At 39.7% G+C, this 17,537-nt stretch overlaps 2 protein-coding genes across 8 annotated transcripts in view; both read left to right on the forward strand.

Moving 5' to 3' along the window:
- smad1 (SMAD family member 1) overlaps positions 1 to 7,884 on the forward strand; it is a 101,721-nt gene extending 93,837 nt beyond the window's left edge. For all 5 annotated transcript variants that reach the window (XM_072570441.1, XM_072570065.1, XM_072570346.1 and 2 more), the window contains one exon: positions 5,590 to 7,884. In XM_072570441.1, coding sequence (XP_072426542.1) covers positions 5,590 to 5,733 — 144 coding nt within the window. In that variant the 3' untranslated portion in view covers positions 5,734 to 7,884. The remainder of the gene's footprint in view (positions 1 to 5,589) is intronic.
- A 3,029-nt stretch (positions 7,885 to 10,913) lies between these two features.
- The window catches only part of mmaa (metabolism of cobalamin associated A), a 67,432-nt gene continuing 60,808 nt past the window's right edge, over positions 10,914 to 17,537 (forward strand). For all 3 annotated transcript variants that reach the window (XM_072570671.1, XM_072570758.1, XM_072570577.1), the window contains exon 1: positions 10,914 to 11,563. In XM_072570671.1, the coding sequence (XP_072426772.1) occupies positions 11,131 to 11,563 (433 nt within the window). In that variant the 5' untranslated portion in view covers positions 10,914 to 11,130. The remainder of the gene's footprint in view (positions 11,564 to 17,537) is intronic.

Genomic DNA, 17,537 nt, shown 5'->3' on the forward strand with positions numbered 1-17,537 from the left:
GACTGAGATGGTTGGGCACCAACAAGGGCAGCCATCTAATTTTTGTACTTGGTGTGATTCCAACCAGTGGAGATTTTTCTCCCTTATTACCATTTGCTCCAGTTTTTTAGGGCTTCTAGATGCTACACAAATGTCGAAAGCTAAATGCTGTTAAATCCTAAATGAGGTTCAAAGAATGTGATGGTAATTTATCACTTGATCTTCCTCTCGGTCTGTAGCTTTTGATAATGTATGTTGATGGAATTGGCTCACCTCAGAATCTCTATGATTTTATCATGTCATGAAATGTTGAGGACATGTCTTGGACAATACATTTTGGAACGTGTTCAGCCTTTTTTGCTTGGGTTTGTCCTGTGTTGCGTGGGCTTTGTTGACTTGGTGTTTAGTGTGCTGCTGTTTCACACACTGTCACTCAGCTTGGACATGAAAACAGTGTAAGTGCAGATTTCAGCATTAAATGATGGATCACTGATAGCTGTGGAGCCTGACTGTGTAAAGCTATCAGTAACCTCTAGTGCCTCATTGTCAATGATGATCGATAGTGACGTGGCAACATTTTTACAGATTTGCTGCTGGTATTCTTCAGTGTAGAATGCTAGTGCAGGTTATTGACCTGAGCAACTCTTTACTGGGGACTTGGCAAACATTTGTCTTGGATCTTGATCGGGAAGGCTGATTACCTTCCTGTCAATTCTGTATTGTAAGTGGTACCTGCAGTAGATGACCTGAAGGCATATGACAAGGAAAAAGAAAATATGTCACTGATGGCACTATTTGACTCCATTGTGCAGCTCTAAGGATTCCAACGTTGCCCTGCTGTAATTGACCTTGCCCATCATGCTTTCATGGAGAGTAGATCACACTGAGCAGCTTGGCAGGCAGCCAGCTTTCTTCAAAGTAAATAGGCTGTCTCTGCTTCTATGGTCAAATGCTTAGATGAGATCGATGATCTGTTAAAACTAAGGAATGCACTATTTCTAGTCTCAATAGTCCACTAGTCACAACAATATTCAAACGTTTTTCCCCAGTTACCAAACAGACCAGCTATACACTTTATCTATAGTGGGTTCTGAATAAGATCGATCAATCAGGCATCATTCATAAATAGCAAATCTTTTGATTTATGTTGTGGTTCTGTTCGCCAAGCTGGGAATTTGTGTTGCAGACGTTTCGTCCCTTGTCTAGGTGACATCCTCAGTGCTTGGGAGCCTCCTGTGAAGCGCTTCTGTGGTGTTTCCTCCAGCATTTATAGTGGTTTGTCTCTGCCGCTTCTGGTTGTCAGTTCCAGCTGTCCGCTGCAGTGGCTGGTATATTGGGTCCAGATCGATGTGCTTATTGATTGATTGAATCTGTGGATGAGTGCCATGCCTCTAGGAATTCCCTGGCTGTTCTCTGTTTGGCTTGTCCTATAATAGTAGTGTTGTCCCAGTCAAACTCATGTTGCTTGTCATCCGCGTGTGTGGCTACTAAGGATAGCTGGTCGTGTCGTTTCGTGGCTAGTTGGTGTTCATGGATACGGATCGTTAGCTGTCTTCCTGTTTGTCCTATGTAGTGTTTTGTGCAGTCCTTGCATGGGATTTTGTATACTACGTTGGTTTTGCTAATGCTGGGTATCGGGTCCTTTGTCCTGGTGAGTTGTTGTCTGAGAGTGGCTGTTGGTTTGTGTGTTGTTATGAGTCCTAGTGGTCGTAGTAGTCTTTGTGGTGAATTCTCCATTCTGTGTTCTCTGTACCATCACGTCTAGGAATGGGAGTTGGTTGTCCTTTTCTTCCTCTCTAGTGAAGATTAGAACAAACAGTCTTACTGCACATTCAACCCAAACTCTGGGTCAGATATCTAGATGACACCTTTGTAATCATTAAAAACACACACCGGATCATCAACGCCACACTCACAGGAATCCAATTCACTAGAGAGGAAGAAAAGGACAACCAACTCCCATTCCTAGACGTGATGGTACAGAGAACACCGAACGGAGAATTCACCACAAAGGTATACAGGAAAGCCACACACACAGACTAAGTCCTGAACTACGAAAGCAACCACCGCAACACACACGCAAGAAGAAGTTGCATCAAGACACTGTTCAAAAGGGCCACAACCCACTGCAGCACATCAGAACTGCAAAAAGAGGAAGAAGGACACCTCTACAATGTATTTGCCAAAAACGGATACCCCCGCAATTTCATCAATAGATGCCTAAGGGAAAGACAACGGAACGAGGACATGCCACAACCCAAAGGACTAGCCACTTTACCATACATCAAGAACATTTCTGAACTGACAGCCAGATTACTACGACCACTGGGACTCATAACAGCACACAAACCAACTGTCACTCTCAGACAACAACTCACTAGGACAAAGGACCTGATACCCAGCATGAGCAAAACCAGCGTAGTATATAAAATCCCATGCAAGGACTGCACAAAACACTGCATAGGACAAACAGGAAGACCGGTAACGATCCGTATCCATGAACACCAACTAGCCACGAAACGACACGACCAGCTATCCTTAGTAGCCATACATTCAGATGGCAAGCAACATGAGTTCGACTGGGACAACACTATTATAGGACAGTCAGGGAATTCCTAGAGGCATGGCACTCATCCACAGATTCTATCAACAAACACATCGACCTGGACCCAATATACCGGCCACTGCAGTGGACAGCTGGAACTGACAACCGGAAGCGGCAGAGACAAACCACTATAAATGCCGGAGGAAAGATCACAGAAGCGCTTCACAGGAGGCTCCCAAGCACTGAGGATGTCACCTAGACAAGGGACGAAACGTCTGCAACACAAATTCCCAGCTTGGCGAACAGAACCATAACAACGAGCACCCGAGCTACAAATCTTCTCACAATTTTTGATTTATTTTGAAACGAGTACAACAGATATGTAAGACTAATCAGGGCTGGTTGATGTATGAATATAAAAGTATTTATTCTTCTAAACAACTCAACATAGATCAGTTAATGCACATTTGTTTAGAATAGCTAGGAAGTTGTTTTTGACCAGCATGGATGTGATGGGCCGTAGGGCCTTTTTCTGTGCTGTAGATCTCTATGACTTTATAAAAATAAAAAAAATCTGAGATTAACTTTGGGGAGAGAAATGACATTAGGCAAATATTTGTTGATTCTCAGAATAAAAGAAAAAATGTGCAAGGTGACTTTAGTTTGATGTTACTACACACATACAGGTGGTTGTCATTAGTCACATGCAGTTACCACTCGGATCTTTTCAAAAATAATATATTCAGATGATGTCAGAAGTAAGTCCTCTAGTGGAATACACCTGTTTCTGTTTTCAGTTCTGACAGGAGATCCTTAAGAGGTTTCCCAGAAGGGTGGCAAAGGCTCAGTTTAGGGCTACAACCCAAATAAATTCCAATATCAAAATAGCCACACCTTTTAACAGCAGTAAATTCAGATATTATGTTCAGTTTCGGTTTCCTTATTTAAGAAAGGATGTGCACATATTGGAGGTGGTTGAGGAGAGATTTGAATGCTGGAGTGAGCAACAGTCCTTGAAAATTTTTAAGGTCGAGGTAGTTTCTTGTTAGGCAAGGAAATAAAAGGAGAAAGTGAGGACTGCAGATGCTGGAGACCAGAGTTGAAAAATGTGGTGCTGGAAAAACACAGCAGGCCAGGCAGCATCCAAGGAGCGGAGAATTGAGGTTTCGGGCATAAGCCCTCCTTCAGGATTCCTGAAGAAGGGCTCATGCCTGAAATGTTGATTCTCCTGCCCCAAGGAAATGAAAGGTTACTGATGGCAGTCATGAGTGGTAAATTTAGAACATAGACATATCAGCCATGATCTTGATGAATGGTGGAGCAAGTTTAAAGGGCTGAATAGCTTGCTTTTGCTCATAATTCATATGCTTCTCTGATATGGAAATTCCACTAAACCCTAGCAATTCCATGGTTTACAAACCTTTTCTGTTTACTTAGTTTAAACATATGACTTTTAGTAAGTAGTTTTGAGAACCTTTCAGACTGAAAAGATCCAGTACTTCAAATGAAACCCGATTTTCACAATCCTTTTGACGAGCCCCAAAGAAAAATGAACAGTCGAAGCACCTTTACAACTCATGACAATGGTGTTCTTCTTCAGTCACCATATTTCTCTTGCAGCTTATTTGACTGAGAAAATGATTTTGATTAAGGTCTTCTCATTCTGAAACCACACTGGCATTCAGGGTGGGGTAGATATGTTTATCCAAGATCTTTTGTATTTGTTCCTGTAATGTGAATGTCACTGGCCATTCCACTGTTTAATGCCATCCCTAATTGCCTATGACTCCTCCACATCATGCCTATGGCTTGTTTGACCACTTGAAGGCAGTTGAGAGTTAACCACATTGCTGGAGCTCTGTCGCCTCGAGGCTAGAACCAGGTGAGGATGGCAGATTTCTTTCCTTGAAGGACATTATTTGTTCAGATGAATATGTTAATGTTCTGGGTTATGAGCACAGTGAAATTGCTGAAACATCACTACCTTAACTACGATGTTGCTGCCTCCCTGATATGACATACATTGAACATATTTTATGCAAATAACGATTTACAAACACCATTAGGTAACTTAGAGTTACAAATATGTAAGTGGACAAAATGAGCCATGAGTTTTGACTTTAACATTTGTGGGTGTGTCCCAAAGTAAGGGACATTTCTAAATACAAAAGGTTGTAGCATGGACAAATGCTCTTATTATGCTCAGCAAGAAGATTACTTGATAGCGATTACATTTTTTGCAGCGACATATTGGTTCTAATGCTTGACAATTTTTGCATCTCACTTCCTGAGGCATCTCCCTCCAGCAGTGACAAAGAAGTTGACACAGATGCTGTAGGAGCGCCTCTATCCTTGTTTGAGTTCAGGACATTGAGTTAATTCAATGCTGTTGAATAAAACTAACAAGATCTTGGAGCCCCTCAACAGGGATGCACTAATTGATTATAGTTTTGCTCAGCTTCTCTATTGTAGATTGATATGCAATTCTTCCATAACAATAGTATATAGTCCATCTCCAGTAACAACACAACTCAAGGTAATGTTTCATCCATTTCTCCAGCTGTTTATTGTAGGTGATTTCCACTGCCCTTGCATCGGCCTTGTTTTCATTGGAGATGTTTTCTTTGTTTTGACCATAGGTAACTTCTGTGTCAAAGAGCATATGGATAGTCTGGCAAAGCTAAACATAGATCACGACAATTTTTACAATAAATTAAAGAAAACTTGATTAAATGTGGACCAGAGAAATCTTTTTTGGAATTTACCTCCTGTTCCATGTTATACCAATTTGGATTATTAAATGGGACATTGTAAATCTACAAGTGTTCAATCCAAATATTTTGAGAATTTGTGCTGATCATAAAAATGACTGATGCATGAAGTATAGCAATAGCATTGTAAGTCATTTGAAGTTGGGCAAGCTAATTATTAGTGCATTTAGGTGGGAAATTTTGCTTTGTATGTAATCTCAATAACTTGTTACTTGCTGTTTTAGTGAAAATGGACTTCCTGCATTATTTTTATTTTATTAAAAAAAGTAACAATTTGCTTTTTTATATTTTTAGGGTTGGGGAGCTGAATATCATCGACAGGATGTAACAAGTACCCCTTGTTGGATAGAAATACATCTACATGGTCCTCTGCAGTGGCTGGATAAAGTTCTCACCCAGATGGGTTCCCCACATAACCCTATCTCCTCTGTGTCATAACAATGCTCTAATGCTGCTTCATAGTGCTCATAGATCCTTGAGTGTTGAATTTTCCAAGAATTTGTAATCTCACTTGAAGGATATACAGAATGGATACACTCTGGACCATCTTGATTGGGAATTGGAAAATACTTGATTCTTTGTGACCAATTGTTGGAGAAAGATGATCAGTTTTTTTAGTATACTGCTGTTCTTGTGAAAGTGTTCAGTTTACACTGGTATTCCATTTCTACCTATTCTGAAGAATTTATGTAATTATGGTTTTAGAATACAGAGATGAAAGGTGACCAAGCATAGATTTGAATGTTGCAAATACTGTGTTTTAAGTACTAGTTTGTGGTCAAAATATAGGAGTGAAGTTGTTTTTCCAAGAGAGCACAATTGCTGCACAGTTGTTTTGCTGAAGTTGAATATATTTTGCACAAATGATGACTTATAAACCCTCTACACATTAGGTCACTTGACATCTGTAGTTTTTAAAAAGTGTGGAAGTGGACAAAATGAGCCCTGTGTGCAGCTCTGTCTTGATGTCAGTGCTGACTTTTTTTTATAATAGTGTCAAGTTACAGCTCCATTCTTGATGGATTTCTAAGGTGTGTATAGTTTTACATGTATGTTGAGGTTTAAAATATTACTTTTGTCCTCATTTTCAATTAGGTAAGGACTTTCAATCTGACATTAGAAGGAAGTAGGTTAAGGGGCAACGTGTTCTCCACTGTGCATTTGGTGAACTCAGTATTTTTTAACTATTGCATTTAAAATGTACTTTGTAAGAAGCTACTGTCCTCTTACTTGTAGCCATACATCAGTTCTGAAATAGTTAATTCAATATTTTAAAAAACACTTTGCAAGCAAAATTTACCGAAAGTATTTGCTGCACCAGATGTTCTGGCTCTGTTACCTTGTGCTAATTTGTCTGTTTAAAGAATTGTTTTGAAATGATTTCTATAAATCCTCTGAGCAACTGATTAGTGGCTACCAACAGGTTGGATGTTCGTAGGTTGGTAGAACTAGATTCTTGTGCATTTACTTCCAGCTTGATTAGATCAGTTGGCTGGAATCTTGCAACACATTACAAATTTTAACTTCCCGAGTGGTTAAATCAGCTTGTTTTATATTTTTATTTGTTTTTAACAGTGCTAATTTCTTTTCTACTGTTGTATATGCACTTTTACACAAGACTTTGCTGTTGTGCTGTGGAATTGGAGAAACATTTATTCCAAAGATTGTAAGTCTTTCAAAAACAACAATCTGTTCTGGCATGATTTCCTTTGACACTTTGGGAACCTGATTATGAATTGCACCACTGCAAAGTCTATATCCCTAAAAATTCTACCTTTAGAGACTTCTTAAAAAATATTTAATTGAACTAACCCTGATTTTATAACTCATTTGATTTCTGTTTACTTTTGGTGTGAGGATTAAAAACCTTAGGATTTCCTAATCTAAGGTTGAAGATTTACCACCCTGTTCCCAGGCCTGTTCAAAATACTCTTAACTAGACATAGGAGAAATTACAGGCAAGAGGGGAGGGAAAGCTGAGAATTTTTTAAAAATTGGGGATGGAATTAGTACAAATTTCACCGGTGCCAGCAAAGTTAGTTCGTTACAATATGTTGGTAAAATTTGATCATGATGGCATACAAAAATACAAACCTATATATGTTGTACCATTCAACATTTGTTAATGCTGTAAATATCAAGTGGTTTAGTCTTCGTGAAATACAAACTTCCTGCAAACAAATGAAAACAACAGACAGGTGGAAAAGAGATGGTTGGAAACCAGTCTGTAGCATTCTCATTTTTAGAAAAGTTTTTATTTTTTTCTTTTTCAGCTTTTCCACATCCTATACGGATGAGAAATTGTCACTTGGATCATGCAGTTCACTAAAATTTCCACATCATTGAAAAGATTTTAACTTTTAACACTATTGTAATGCAAAATTACTTCAGTTAGATATCATTCAGCATCCTAAAACATAATATATGATGGCTTATCTACTTATGATGTTCTGTTTTTTTCTTCCTCTATTCCATAATGGACCAGTCTGTAATTTACAATCACAAGAAATCTGTAGACTTGAGGGAGAAAACAAAATAAATATTTTACAGAATTGGTGTACAAAATAAACCTTTTTATTCAACAGAAAACATGGCATATTCTTGAGTACTATGTAGTGCTGTGATCAAATTGCATGAAATATTTCAATACAAATTCTATAAATTATCCAAAGCCATTTCTTCATGTAACATTTTGGCTTTGAGGTAATCAATATTAGTGATATGAATTGATCTCCCATACTTTGGGAAAGAAAAATTTTAAAAACGTCCTGTTTTTGCATGTGCTTTTATCTTCCATATCTTTTGTTTCCCTTTTTTATAATTCTCAGACACCAAACGTAGACAATCCTTGAACCAAAGGTTTTGCACATTCATATTGGCTGTGAAATATGTATATTGTGAGATTGCAGCCTTCCAACCTCCACTGGCAGTAGGAGGCCTAGCCACTGTAGACATGGAAGTTCACATCAAATATATGCATTAGAATTTTGTTTATGGTTCATAATTAACTGTATAAGCTTTTATTTCAATGCCGTATTTTGAATCCTCCTTTTCATCTCAACATTGGTATCAAAACAGAAACTGCCTCTTAGCAGTTAAAACAACATAATCCTAATCTAGTTCTATACTAACACTGTTAGAAGTGCTAACTTTCAGATGAAATCTTGAAGAGGAGAAAGGATATTCTGATCCTGGCCAATATTTATCCCTCAACAAACAATGAAATCTAGTTATCTGGTCATTTATCTTGTAGAATCTGTGTACAGATTAGCTGTAAAACTTTTGACTTTCTGAATCCAAAATCCATAATGAGTTATCAAAAATCTCTGATGGTCTAGCATCAAGATACATGTGAATGTAGCAAAATTCACAAACTTTAGCTGGGTGCAGGTGAAAGAATTTGCATTTATGTGGACAGCCATTTCCTTTAACATACAGTTCCTTAGGTTTATTGAAGATATAGTTGAAATTGATTTGGCCTTTGAGCTAAAATTTTTAAGTCTTGAGTTTTAAGATTTGTATGTTATCAAGTGATAGCCAAGCTGTACGATTATAACTGTGTTTAGCATTGATATGTTTCTGCCAGTTTGTCTGTATTTATGGTTGCAAAATTGAACAAAATAGTAAATTCTACTGAGATCTTGTTGACAAAGTTAATGTAATTCAATAACATGACCTCAAACACTATAGCCCTCTGTTGTACACTGTACAATCAGATGTAGTTCTCAAGTGAAACGAGGTTCATCCAATTTCTGCTTCCACTGTCAATGCCTGTTGACATGAAGACAAAATAATACAGGTTACACACCAATCCATGCTATGGCTCCATCTGATGTGTGCAGAAAATGATATTTTGGAAAGGCATGATATTAGGCCAATGCAGGATGAGTATCTAGAATCAAAGTTTTGATTAAAAAGAAAATCAAGACAAGAGTTTCCAAATTAATGAGGTTATAATATTTTTGAAATTAATATTAACCTTGCTGCACAAATCCAATTAAACCATGTCTCACATAAAAGACTCCTAATCTGCACTACTGGACCCTATGTTATAAAAGATTGAACCTGACAGCATCCTCTGGAAAATAAAGCAAAATGTATGATTTTGGCACGTGCAATTTTAAGCAGCAGCCATCCTTGCTGTTTGGTGATAAATGGTAAATTTGGATAGAGAATGGCTTTGGATGTGCAAATTGTGTAGAAAATTGAAATGTTTGTTAATTCCTTAAAACTCTGTCAGCAATTTTAATCTGTATTTATGACTTTAAATTAAATTTAATTAATTCCCCACTTGTAAAACAAAAGCATACAGTGTATAACTGCATGGAGATTTGTAGAACCTTGAGAACAAAGACTGGGCAAATCTACTTGCAGACCAGTTCAGAATTGAATTGTTCCATTAAAGACAATGTTTAAATAGCTAACATCGAACAATGCTTTTGGAAAACCCAATTCAACTTTCTATAGAAAGTTTTTAAGCTTCCTTCAATTTCCTGCATCCTTTAAGTGAAAATGTTGACTTGGAAGTATCCGTCAAAGTGGTAAGAGCACTAGAATGTATCAATGTTTCACCAAATAGCTGTTCTTAAGGCTCCTGATTGCAAAGCCACCCGCATATGCTCCTGTACTTGAACAATATCACAATATTGCTTAAAGTGGGGAGGACAAAATAGTCTAGTTTCTTTTCTATGTTTCTTAAAAAACAAATAAAAATATCATAAATATTAACAGTTGCAAGACAAGTTTAGTGCGTGTGTAGACTTTTAAGATACTGCTCACTTTTAAGAGAGTCTCCTAGTTCTAGTCTCCTACGAGGAAGGGGTCATATTGATTCAGAATCCATTTCAAACTTGTTTATTTCCCTTCCTTTACCAAGTCACATTTCACACTTTCCTTGGAGACCTAGAATTGTCCTGATTAGTTTATTTTCTACACTGGATACTTAATTGATTTCAATCAGCTTCAGAATAACTGAAAATTGTCTTAGAATCAATCTAACCATCATGGCAGAGACAGAACACCGGGGCCCAACACCTTCAACATATTGTCTAGCTATCACCATTGTTAACAGCTAACGCGAGAATGCAACTTTTTAAAGAAAGGTTTTGTGATTTACACATGAAAGAAGTGAAACTATCACTGTACTCTAATAGATGAAAGGCTTAACAGACAATCAATTTTTCAATGTATAATTTCAGTTACATAACACTAAATTTTTGCTATAAATCGTTAGGATTGAGCCCTGATGAAGGAGCGACGCTCCGAAACCTAGTGTGCTTCCAATTAAACCTGTTGGACTATAACCTGGTGTTGTGTGATTTTTAACTTTGTCCACCCCAGTCCAACACCGGCATCTCCAAATCGTAACGTATTTTCTACCTCTTGTATCGATTATTGGAAAAACAATCACTGCCACCACCATTGCCGTTCACCTTCTACCTCCCTCAACAATCACGGCACTCCTCCTCTTACACCACTCCCAACCCTTCTTTCAACAATTTCTGCCTTGAGTTAATGATCTAAGCTTCCATAAAAATTCGATCCCGGGATAAAAAGTACTGGCTAATGCGCACGCGTAAAAGGAAGTGGAATACGTGCCCCGGAACCGCTCACGGACAGGTCACACTGGGTGACTTTCCCTTCAACGACCTGTGGTGTTCCATTGTTTTCCAATGTAGTGACCGAATAGGGGTTAAAGTTCAGTCGGGTTAAGATACGTAGGCCTCGTTGTTTTCACCGCACCCTAAAGTGTAAGGAAGAAATGGAAACGAAAGACGTGCTGGAGGAGATGTAAGCCGGGAACTCGGTGGTCTCCGGCCTTCCTGTGAAGGAAGGATGTTGACGGCGGCGCGGCTGCTGTGTCAGAGCCGTTGGAGCCTCGCGGCGCCCAGGAATTTGAGTTCGGCGCGTGCTGGCTCCGCGTGCTTGAAGCCGGTGTCCCGGATGGGCACTGCCGGGGAGCAGGCGGAGGCCGCGCGCTGGCAGCCAGCTCGAGCGCCGTGCAGGCGCCGGAGCAGCGGGGCCGCGTTGGCGGGAGAGCAGCTGCTGTTGGCCGAAACCCTGTCCGACTGGGAGAGGCAGCTGCTTGACCGGCTGCTGGACGGATTGCTGGGCGGACAGAGAGCCTGCCTGGCGGAGGCGATCACCCTGGTGGAGTCGTCTCACAAACACAAGAAGTGTTTGGCCCGGCTGCTGCTGCAGAGAGTGCTGACCTGTCAGAAGGAGCGAGAGTGTTCGAATGGAGGGAAGCCGCTGTCCTTCAGAGTGGGTCAGTACCGCTCTCCGCCTTTCGCTGCCGGAGAATGCGAACATAAACGGGGGGGGGAAAAAAAACTTATCACGGAGGAAGTCATTCGGCTCATTATTACTTTTTCAATAGCCTCAGTCTCATTTTCCAAAGCTTGGTCCCCGGACTCTAGGTTATTGATTTCAGAAGTGCTTTCAAATGTGACCAGGCTTTCTGTCTTTACCAACGTGATCATGACCCTGCACCACACTCCTTCAGTCTTCCTTTCAGTTACTTTAAATCTCTGCTTCCTGGTTATTGATATTTCTCGTAACTGAAATGGGTGGAACCTCCATAGATTCTGGATTAGTGTTGCTGGAAGAGCGCAGCAGTTCAGGCAGCATCAGAGGAGCAGCGAAATCGACGTTTCGGGCAAAAGCCCTTCATCCTTTATTCCTGATCCACTTTATTCCTTTAGCACCACTAATCGAGAATCTGGTTTCCAGCATCTGTATTCATTGTTTTTACCTCCATAGCTTTATACAGCCCAATTACGTTTCCTTTTTTAGCACCTTTATTCCACGTAGAAAATACTGGATGAACTGGGCTGTTTGCTTCAGAGCTAAAAAAAATCTTTTATTTTGTGTTTGATGAAGTGGTGCGAAACAGGTTTGTGACCATAGTTATCACCTCAAATAGGTTACTAGATTGCAATGAAGAGATTTTTTGAGAGTTCGATTATTAGATTAGATACCCTACTTTGGCTCAACCAGTCCACACCGACTCTCCAAACAGTAACCCACCCAGACCTATTTAGCATGGCCAATTCACCTGACCTGCACATCTTTCAATGGGAGGAAATCCACGCAGACACGGGAGAATGTGCACACTCCACTGAGGCTAGTATTGAACCTGGGACCCTGGTGTTGTGAGGCAGCAGTACTAATCACTGAGCCACTGTGCCAACTATGTTGGGCTGAGGCAGCACTCGAGGAGCAGGAGAGTTGATGGTTTAAGCATAAGCCCCTCATCATTCCTAATGCATGAAACGTTGACTCTCCTGCACCTCAGATACTGCCTGACCTGCTGTACTTTTCCAGCGCCTTACTTTTCGACTGATCTCCAGCATCTGCAGTCCTCACTTTCTTCTATGTGCGCTTATACTCATTTGAGTTTAGAAGAATGAGAGACCTTACTGAAATATATAAGATTCTTTGCTTGATAAGATAGATACTGAGGTTGTTTTCTCCTTTTTGAGGGAGAATCTGAACCCAGAGCATAACCAGAGTAAAGAGTCACCCATTTGAGATAAAAGTGAAGAGGAATTTCTTGAGATTTGTGAATCTGTGGAACTCATTACTAAATAGACCTGTCAAGACAGAATATTTCAGTAGTGTCAAAATTGAGATTTTAATCAGGAAGGGAATTGAGGAATAAGGAAAAGACAGGAAAGTAGAATTGAGGATTCTCATCAGCCATGAAGATATTGAATGACAGATCAGACTCAGTGAGCCAAATGGTCAACATTCTATATCTTTATGGTCCTGAAATAAACAGGACAGTAGTGTCACGGATACAAAATTGGCTGAATGACTGGCAACAGTGTCAAAACGTGTGGTGCTGGAAAAGCACAGCAGGTCGGGCAGCATCTGAGGAGTAGGAGAGTCGACATTTCAGGCAAAAGCCCTTCATCAGGAATACTAGTGGCCCTTGTTCTTCCTATACGTTTAATGATCTAGATAACTGGTGTACATAGCATAATTTCAAAATTTGCAGATATGACAGTTGGAAGGATTATGAACAGTAAGGAGTATTATTAAAACTTCAAAAGACATTGACTGGTGAAATGGGTGAACCCAGTGGCAGATAAAGTTTAATGCACAGAAGTGTTAAGTGATACATTTTGGTCAGAGGAATGTGGATGTAAAGTACAGAGTACAATTCTAAAGGGCATATGGAAATAGAGAAACCTTGGTCGTTTGATAGTGTATCAGAGTGCATTGAAAATGCTTCAGCATTCTGCACTTCATTAAAAAGGTCATAAAGATGTGATTAGGCTGACAATGTATAAAATACTGGCTTGACCTTAATCAGCATGTTGTGTCCAATTCCTAGAATCGCACTTCAGGAAAGATCTGAAGTCATTAGAATGCAGAAAAGAGTCACAAAGTGGAGCTGTTACTTTGACTGCTGAAGTAACCATGACACATGTGCAGATGGGGCTGTTGATGTCAGCTGGTTGTAATAAGCATTGGTATTTATCTGCACATATGCTGCTGTTGTCACCATGTGCAGTGACATTGGTACAAGTGCAAACTACCACACCTTTATTTTAGATTTTTTAAAAACATATGGCACTATTTCTATTTCTCCAGTTTCTATAATAAGAACATAGTACAAATTGGATCATGTAAAGGAATGGTGCTACCTTGGTTACCTTTTATGTAGAATGTGGCAGTTCTGCAGTTCAACTTATAAAATAGAATCATTTATCTGATCCCAGGTTATGCATTTTGTCATTATATACATATTATCTTGCTGGAGTCCCTGGGTGAAAGGACCAATACATTCCCATGTTTGTGATCAGTAGCTGTTGCTGGGTATTCTCATTTCAGTGCAGTTCTATCCCCATGTGTGCATGTTCATTGCTCCATCCAGTGGTAATGATCATAATTGCAGCCTTAACAGCAATGATTCTGGGGTGATGAACTTCAATTACGTAAGATGGCAGAAGTTTGGGCTTTTTCCATGGTGCAGAATGTTCAGAGGAGATTAAAAATGCACATAAATCATGTTGTGAGGGTGAAGAGCAGGTAAACCAGGATGTTACCTTGGCTGTAGTGTCACAACTATGAAGAGAGAGTAGATAAGACAATGCTTGTTTTCCTTGGAACAGGTAAGGCTGAGATTGAAGTGTTGAAAATTATGAGACCCTCTGATGGGAAGAAGCCTTCCTTTTTCTGAAGGATCAGTATCCAGGTGTATAGATTTAATGTGAGGGCCAGAATGTTGAAGGGGGTTTTGAGGAAGAAAAAATTTCACCTAGAAGATGAGCATCATTTGGAATTCATTGCCAGAAAGGATGGTATAGGTGGGAACACTTGTGAAATGTTTAGGTGAAGATCTGAAATGCCATAGAATTCAGGGAATGGGCCAAGTGTTAGAAAATGGAGCAGATTCTTGCTTGCTTAGCAGCATAGACATAATGTGCTGAAGGCCCTTTTTTCCATACTTTAGAACTCTGACTATTCAAAAAAGTAAGGTATTTAGACAAAATGGATAGAGAAAACTATTCCTATTTGAGAAAGGATTGAGAACAAATGGATATGTTTCATTGTAATTGCTTACTTCATTTCTGCTTTTACAATCTCATGCAGCAAGTGGTTGGAATCTTAAAATCATTTCCAGAGAATACTGAGCAGGCATGTTCAAGCAAGGCATTTGAAGGAGTTGAATTCTTATCTGAAAAGGAAACATTAAGATGCTTTGTGTTTTTGTTTTGAGATGTGTAGCTTAGGTTGTGGTTTAGGTTGTAAGTTTGCTTGCTGAACTGGGGGATTTGTTCTCGGACATTTTGTCACCATACTTGGTAATATCTTCAGTGAGACACCAATGAAGCATTGGTGTTCTGTCCCACATGCTATTTATGTGTCTTGGTCTGTTGTGGTGGATGATATCACTTCCGGTTCTTTTTCTGAGATGTTGGTAAATGGAGTCCAAGTCTATATGTTTATTAACGGAGTTCCGGTTTGAATGTCAGGCCTCTAGGAATTCCCATGCATGTCTTTGTTTAGCCTGTCCCAGGATGAACTGGTGTCCCTCTTTGTCTGAGTGTATGGATACCAGTGATAATTGGTCATGTCTTTTGGTGGCTAATTGGTACTCATGTATCCTGGTGGCTAGCCACTAAAAACATCACTGGCATCCATACACTCAGACAAAGAGGGACACCAGTTCAACTGGGACAATACATCCATCCTGGGACAGGCTAAACAAAGACATGCATGGGAATTCCTGGAGGCCTGGCATTCATACCAGAACTCCATGAACAAACATAGGTTTGAACCCCATTTACCAACCCCTCAGAACTGGAAGTGATATCACCCACCACAACAGACCAAGACACACACACAGCAAGCAGGACAGAACACCAAACTTCATCAGAGGCTCACTGATGATGTTACCTAGTATGGTGACGAAACGTCTGAGAACAAATCCCTCCACTCAGTTGGCAGACTTATAACATGAAGATGCTATGAGGAGAAAACCAGGGAGTGGCACCAGATATGGTTGCCTATATGGCTTCCTGTTAGCGAGCTTTGAGAAGATTTGTAGCTCAGGGTGAGGTTCTGGATATAGGTTTGTTCTCTGAGCTGGAAGGTACGTACAAGCAGACACAACATGTCTAGAAATCCTAGCCACTCTCCCCTACATCAAAGACATCTCAGAAAAGACTCCTTGACTACTCAGACTCCTTGGCATCATGGTAGCCCACAAACCCACCAACACACTAAAACAGCAGTTAATGAACTTGAAAGACCCAACACAGACAACAAGCAAAGCTAATGTCGTTTACAAAATACCTTGCAAGAACTGTAACAAACACTACATTGGACAAACAGGCAGAAAACTAGCCACCAGGATACGTGAACATCAACTAGCCACAATAAGACATAACCCACTCTCACTAGTATCCTTACATACGGATAAGGAAGAACACCACTGGGACAACATATCCATCCTCGGACAAACCAAATAGAGACACGCACGAGAATTCCTAGAAGCATGGCATTCCAACCAGAACTCTATCAACAAACATAGTGACTTGGATCCCATTTACCATCCCCTGAGAAAAAGAACTGGAAAAAGCAACATCACCATAGGAAATGATGTCACCAACCCTAGGAAACTCAAACATAAAAATAGAAAGTGGGCTACACCACCAGTGCTTCATTCGGAGACTTGCTGAAGATGGTGTCCTGTTTTGCAACAATTGTGATTCTGGCCAATATTGTCATTAATATACTCAATTCTCCAGTGGTCAATGTTTTTATTTTTGAGGGCTCCTCTTGGGATTTCAGATTTTGATCTTTAGGGACTCCCTTTATCATTGTTGCAAACTCATTTGTTAGGTGATGTAGTCATATAGTAATGATACCTTCTGTATTTGTGCTGACTTATAGGGGATTTGGAGTTGCACAGGAACAGAATTAGAAGGAATTCATACTATTCCCAATAAATCAATTGTCTCTTAAAGCTGCAGTACAGAATGAAAGCATTAATTTCCTAGATACTACAGTTTTTAAATTGGTACAAGACAGCAAATATAACTTAGCAACAAGGACTTTTAGTCAAATAGTTGATATATGGTTAAACACAGGCAAAAAACTATCAATGTAATCATACCTTGTATAAACCAGTAAGGTCACAGCTAATTAAGTCACATTTCTTTTGCACAAAGATGGAACATTTTAAACCAGACAGACTTTTTATCATACATTGATTTAAATTTAACCACCAACAATTACAATTGGATCTTTGCCTTTTTTTTCCTAAGTGTACTTGAAAATATGCAACCTAAACTGGAGATTCCATATTTATTTGCAAGGAATTCATGATTTTAGTGATTAATTTTTTTCTTGGAACCCAGACAGCACAACATTCCTTTGTTCATGGGTTTAAAAAGTATTCTCTACCCATTGCAGTATCCTCTTCTCATCTTTGTAGCTCACTTGTCTCTCGGCCATCTTGCAGCATCCTCTGCCCAAGCCAGACTTATGGCGGTCAGCTCTGCTGGTGCCTGCTTAGCAGCAGCCTCCATTCCACCCATGCCCATCTGGAGGTGGCCTCCTCCCCTCATGTGTTAGACAGCAGGAAATAGGCTATTCAGCTCATCAAGTCTCCTTTGGTATTCAGTGTGACCATGATTGATCTGATGATCCAAACTTCATCTTCCTGCCTTTTTTTGAAAACCCTTGATTCCCTTACTGATTAAAAATTTTGTCCAAATCTGTTA

Source organism: Chiloscyllium punctatum, chromosome 1 (assembly GCF_047496795.1).
Source record: "Chiloscyllium punctatum isolate Juve2018m chromosome 1, sChiPun1.3, whole genome shotgun sequence".
NCBI lineage: Eukaryota > Metazoa > Chordata > Chondrichthyes > Orectolobiformes > Hemiscylliidae > Chiloscyllium > Chiloscyllium punctatum.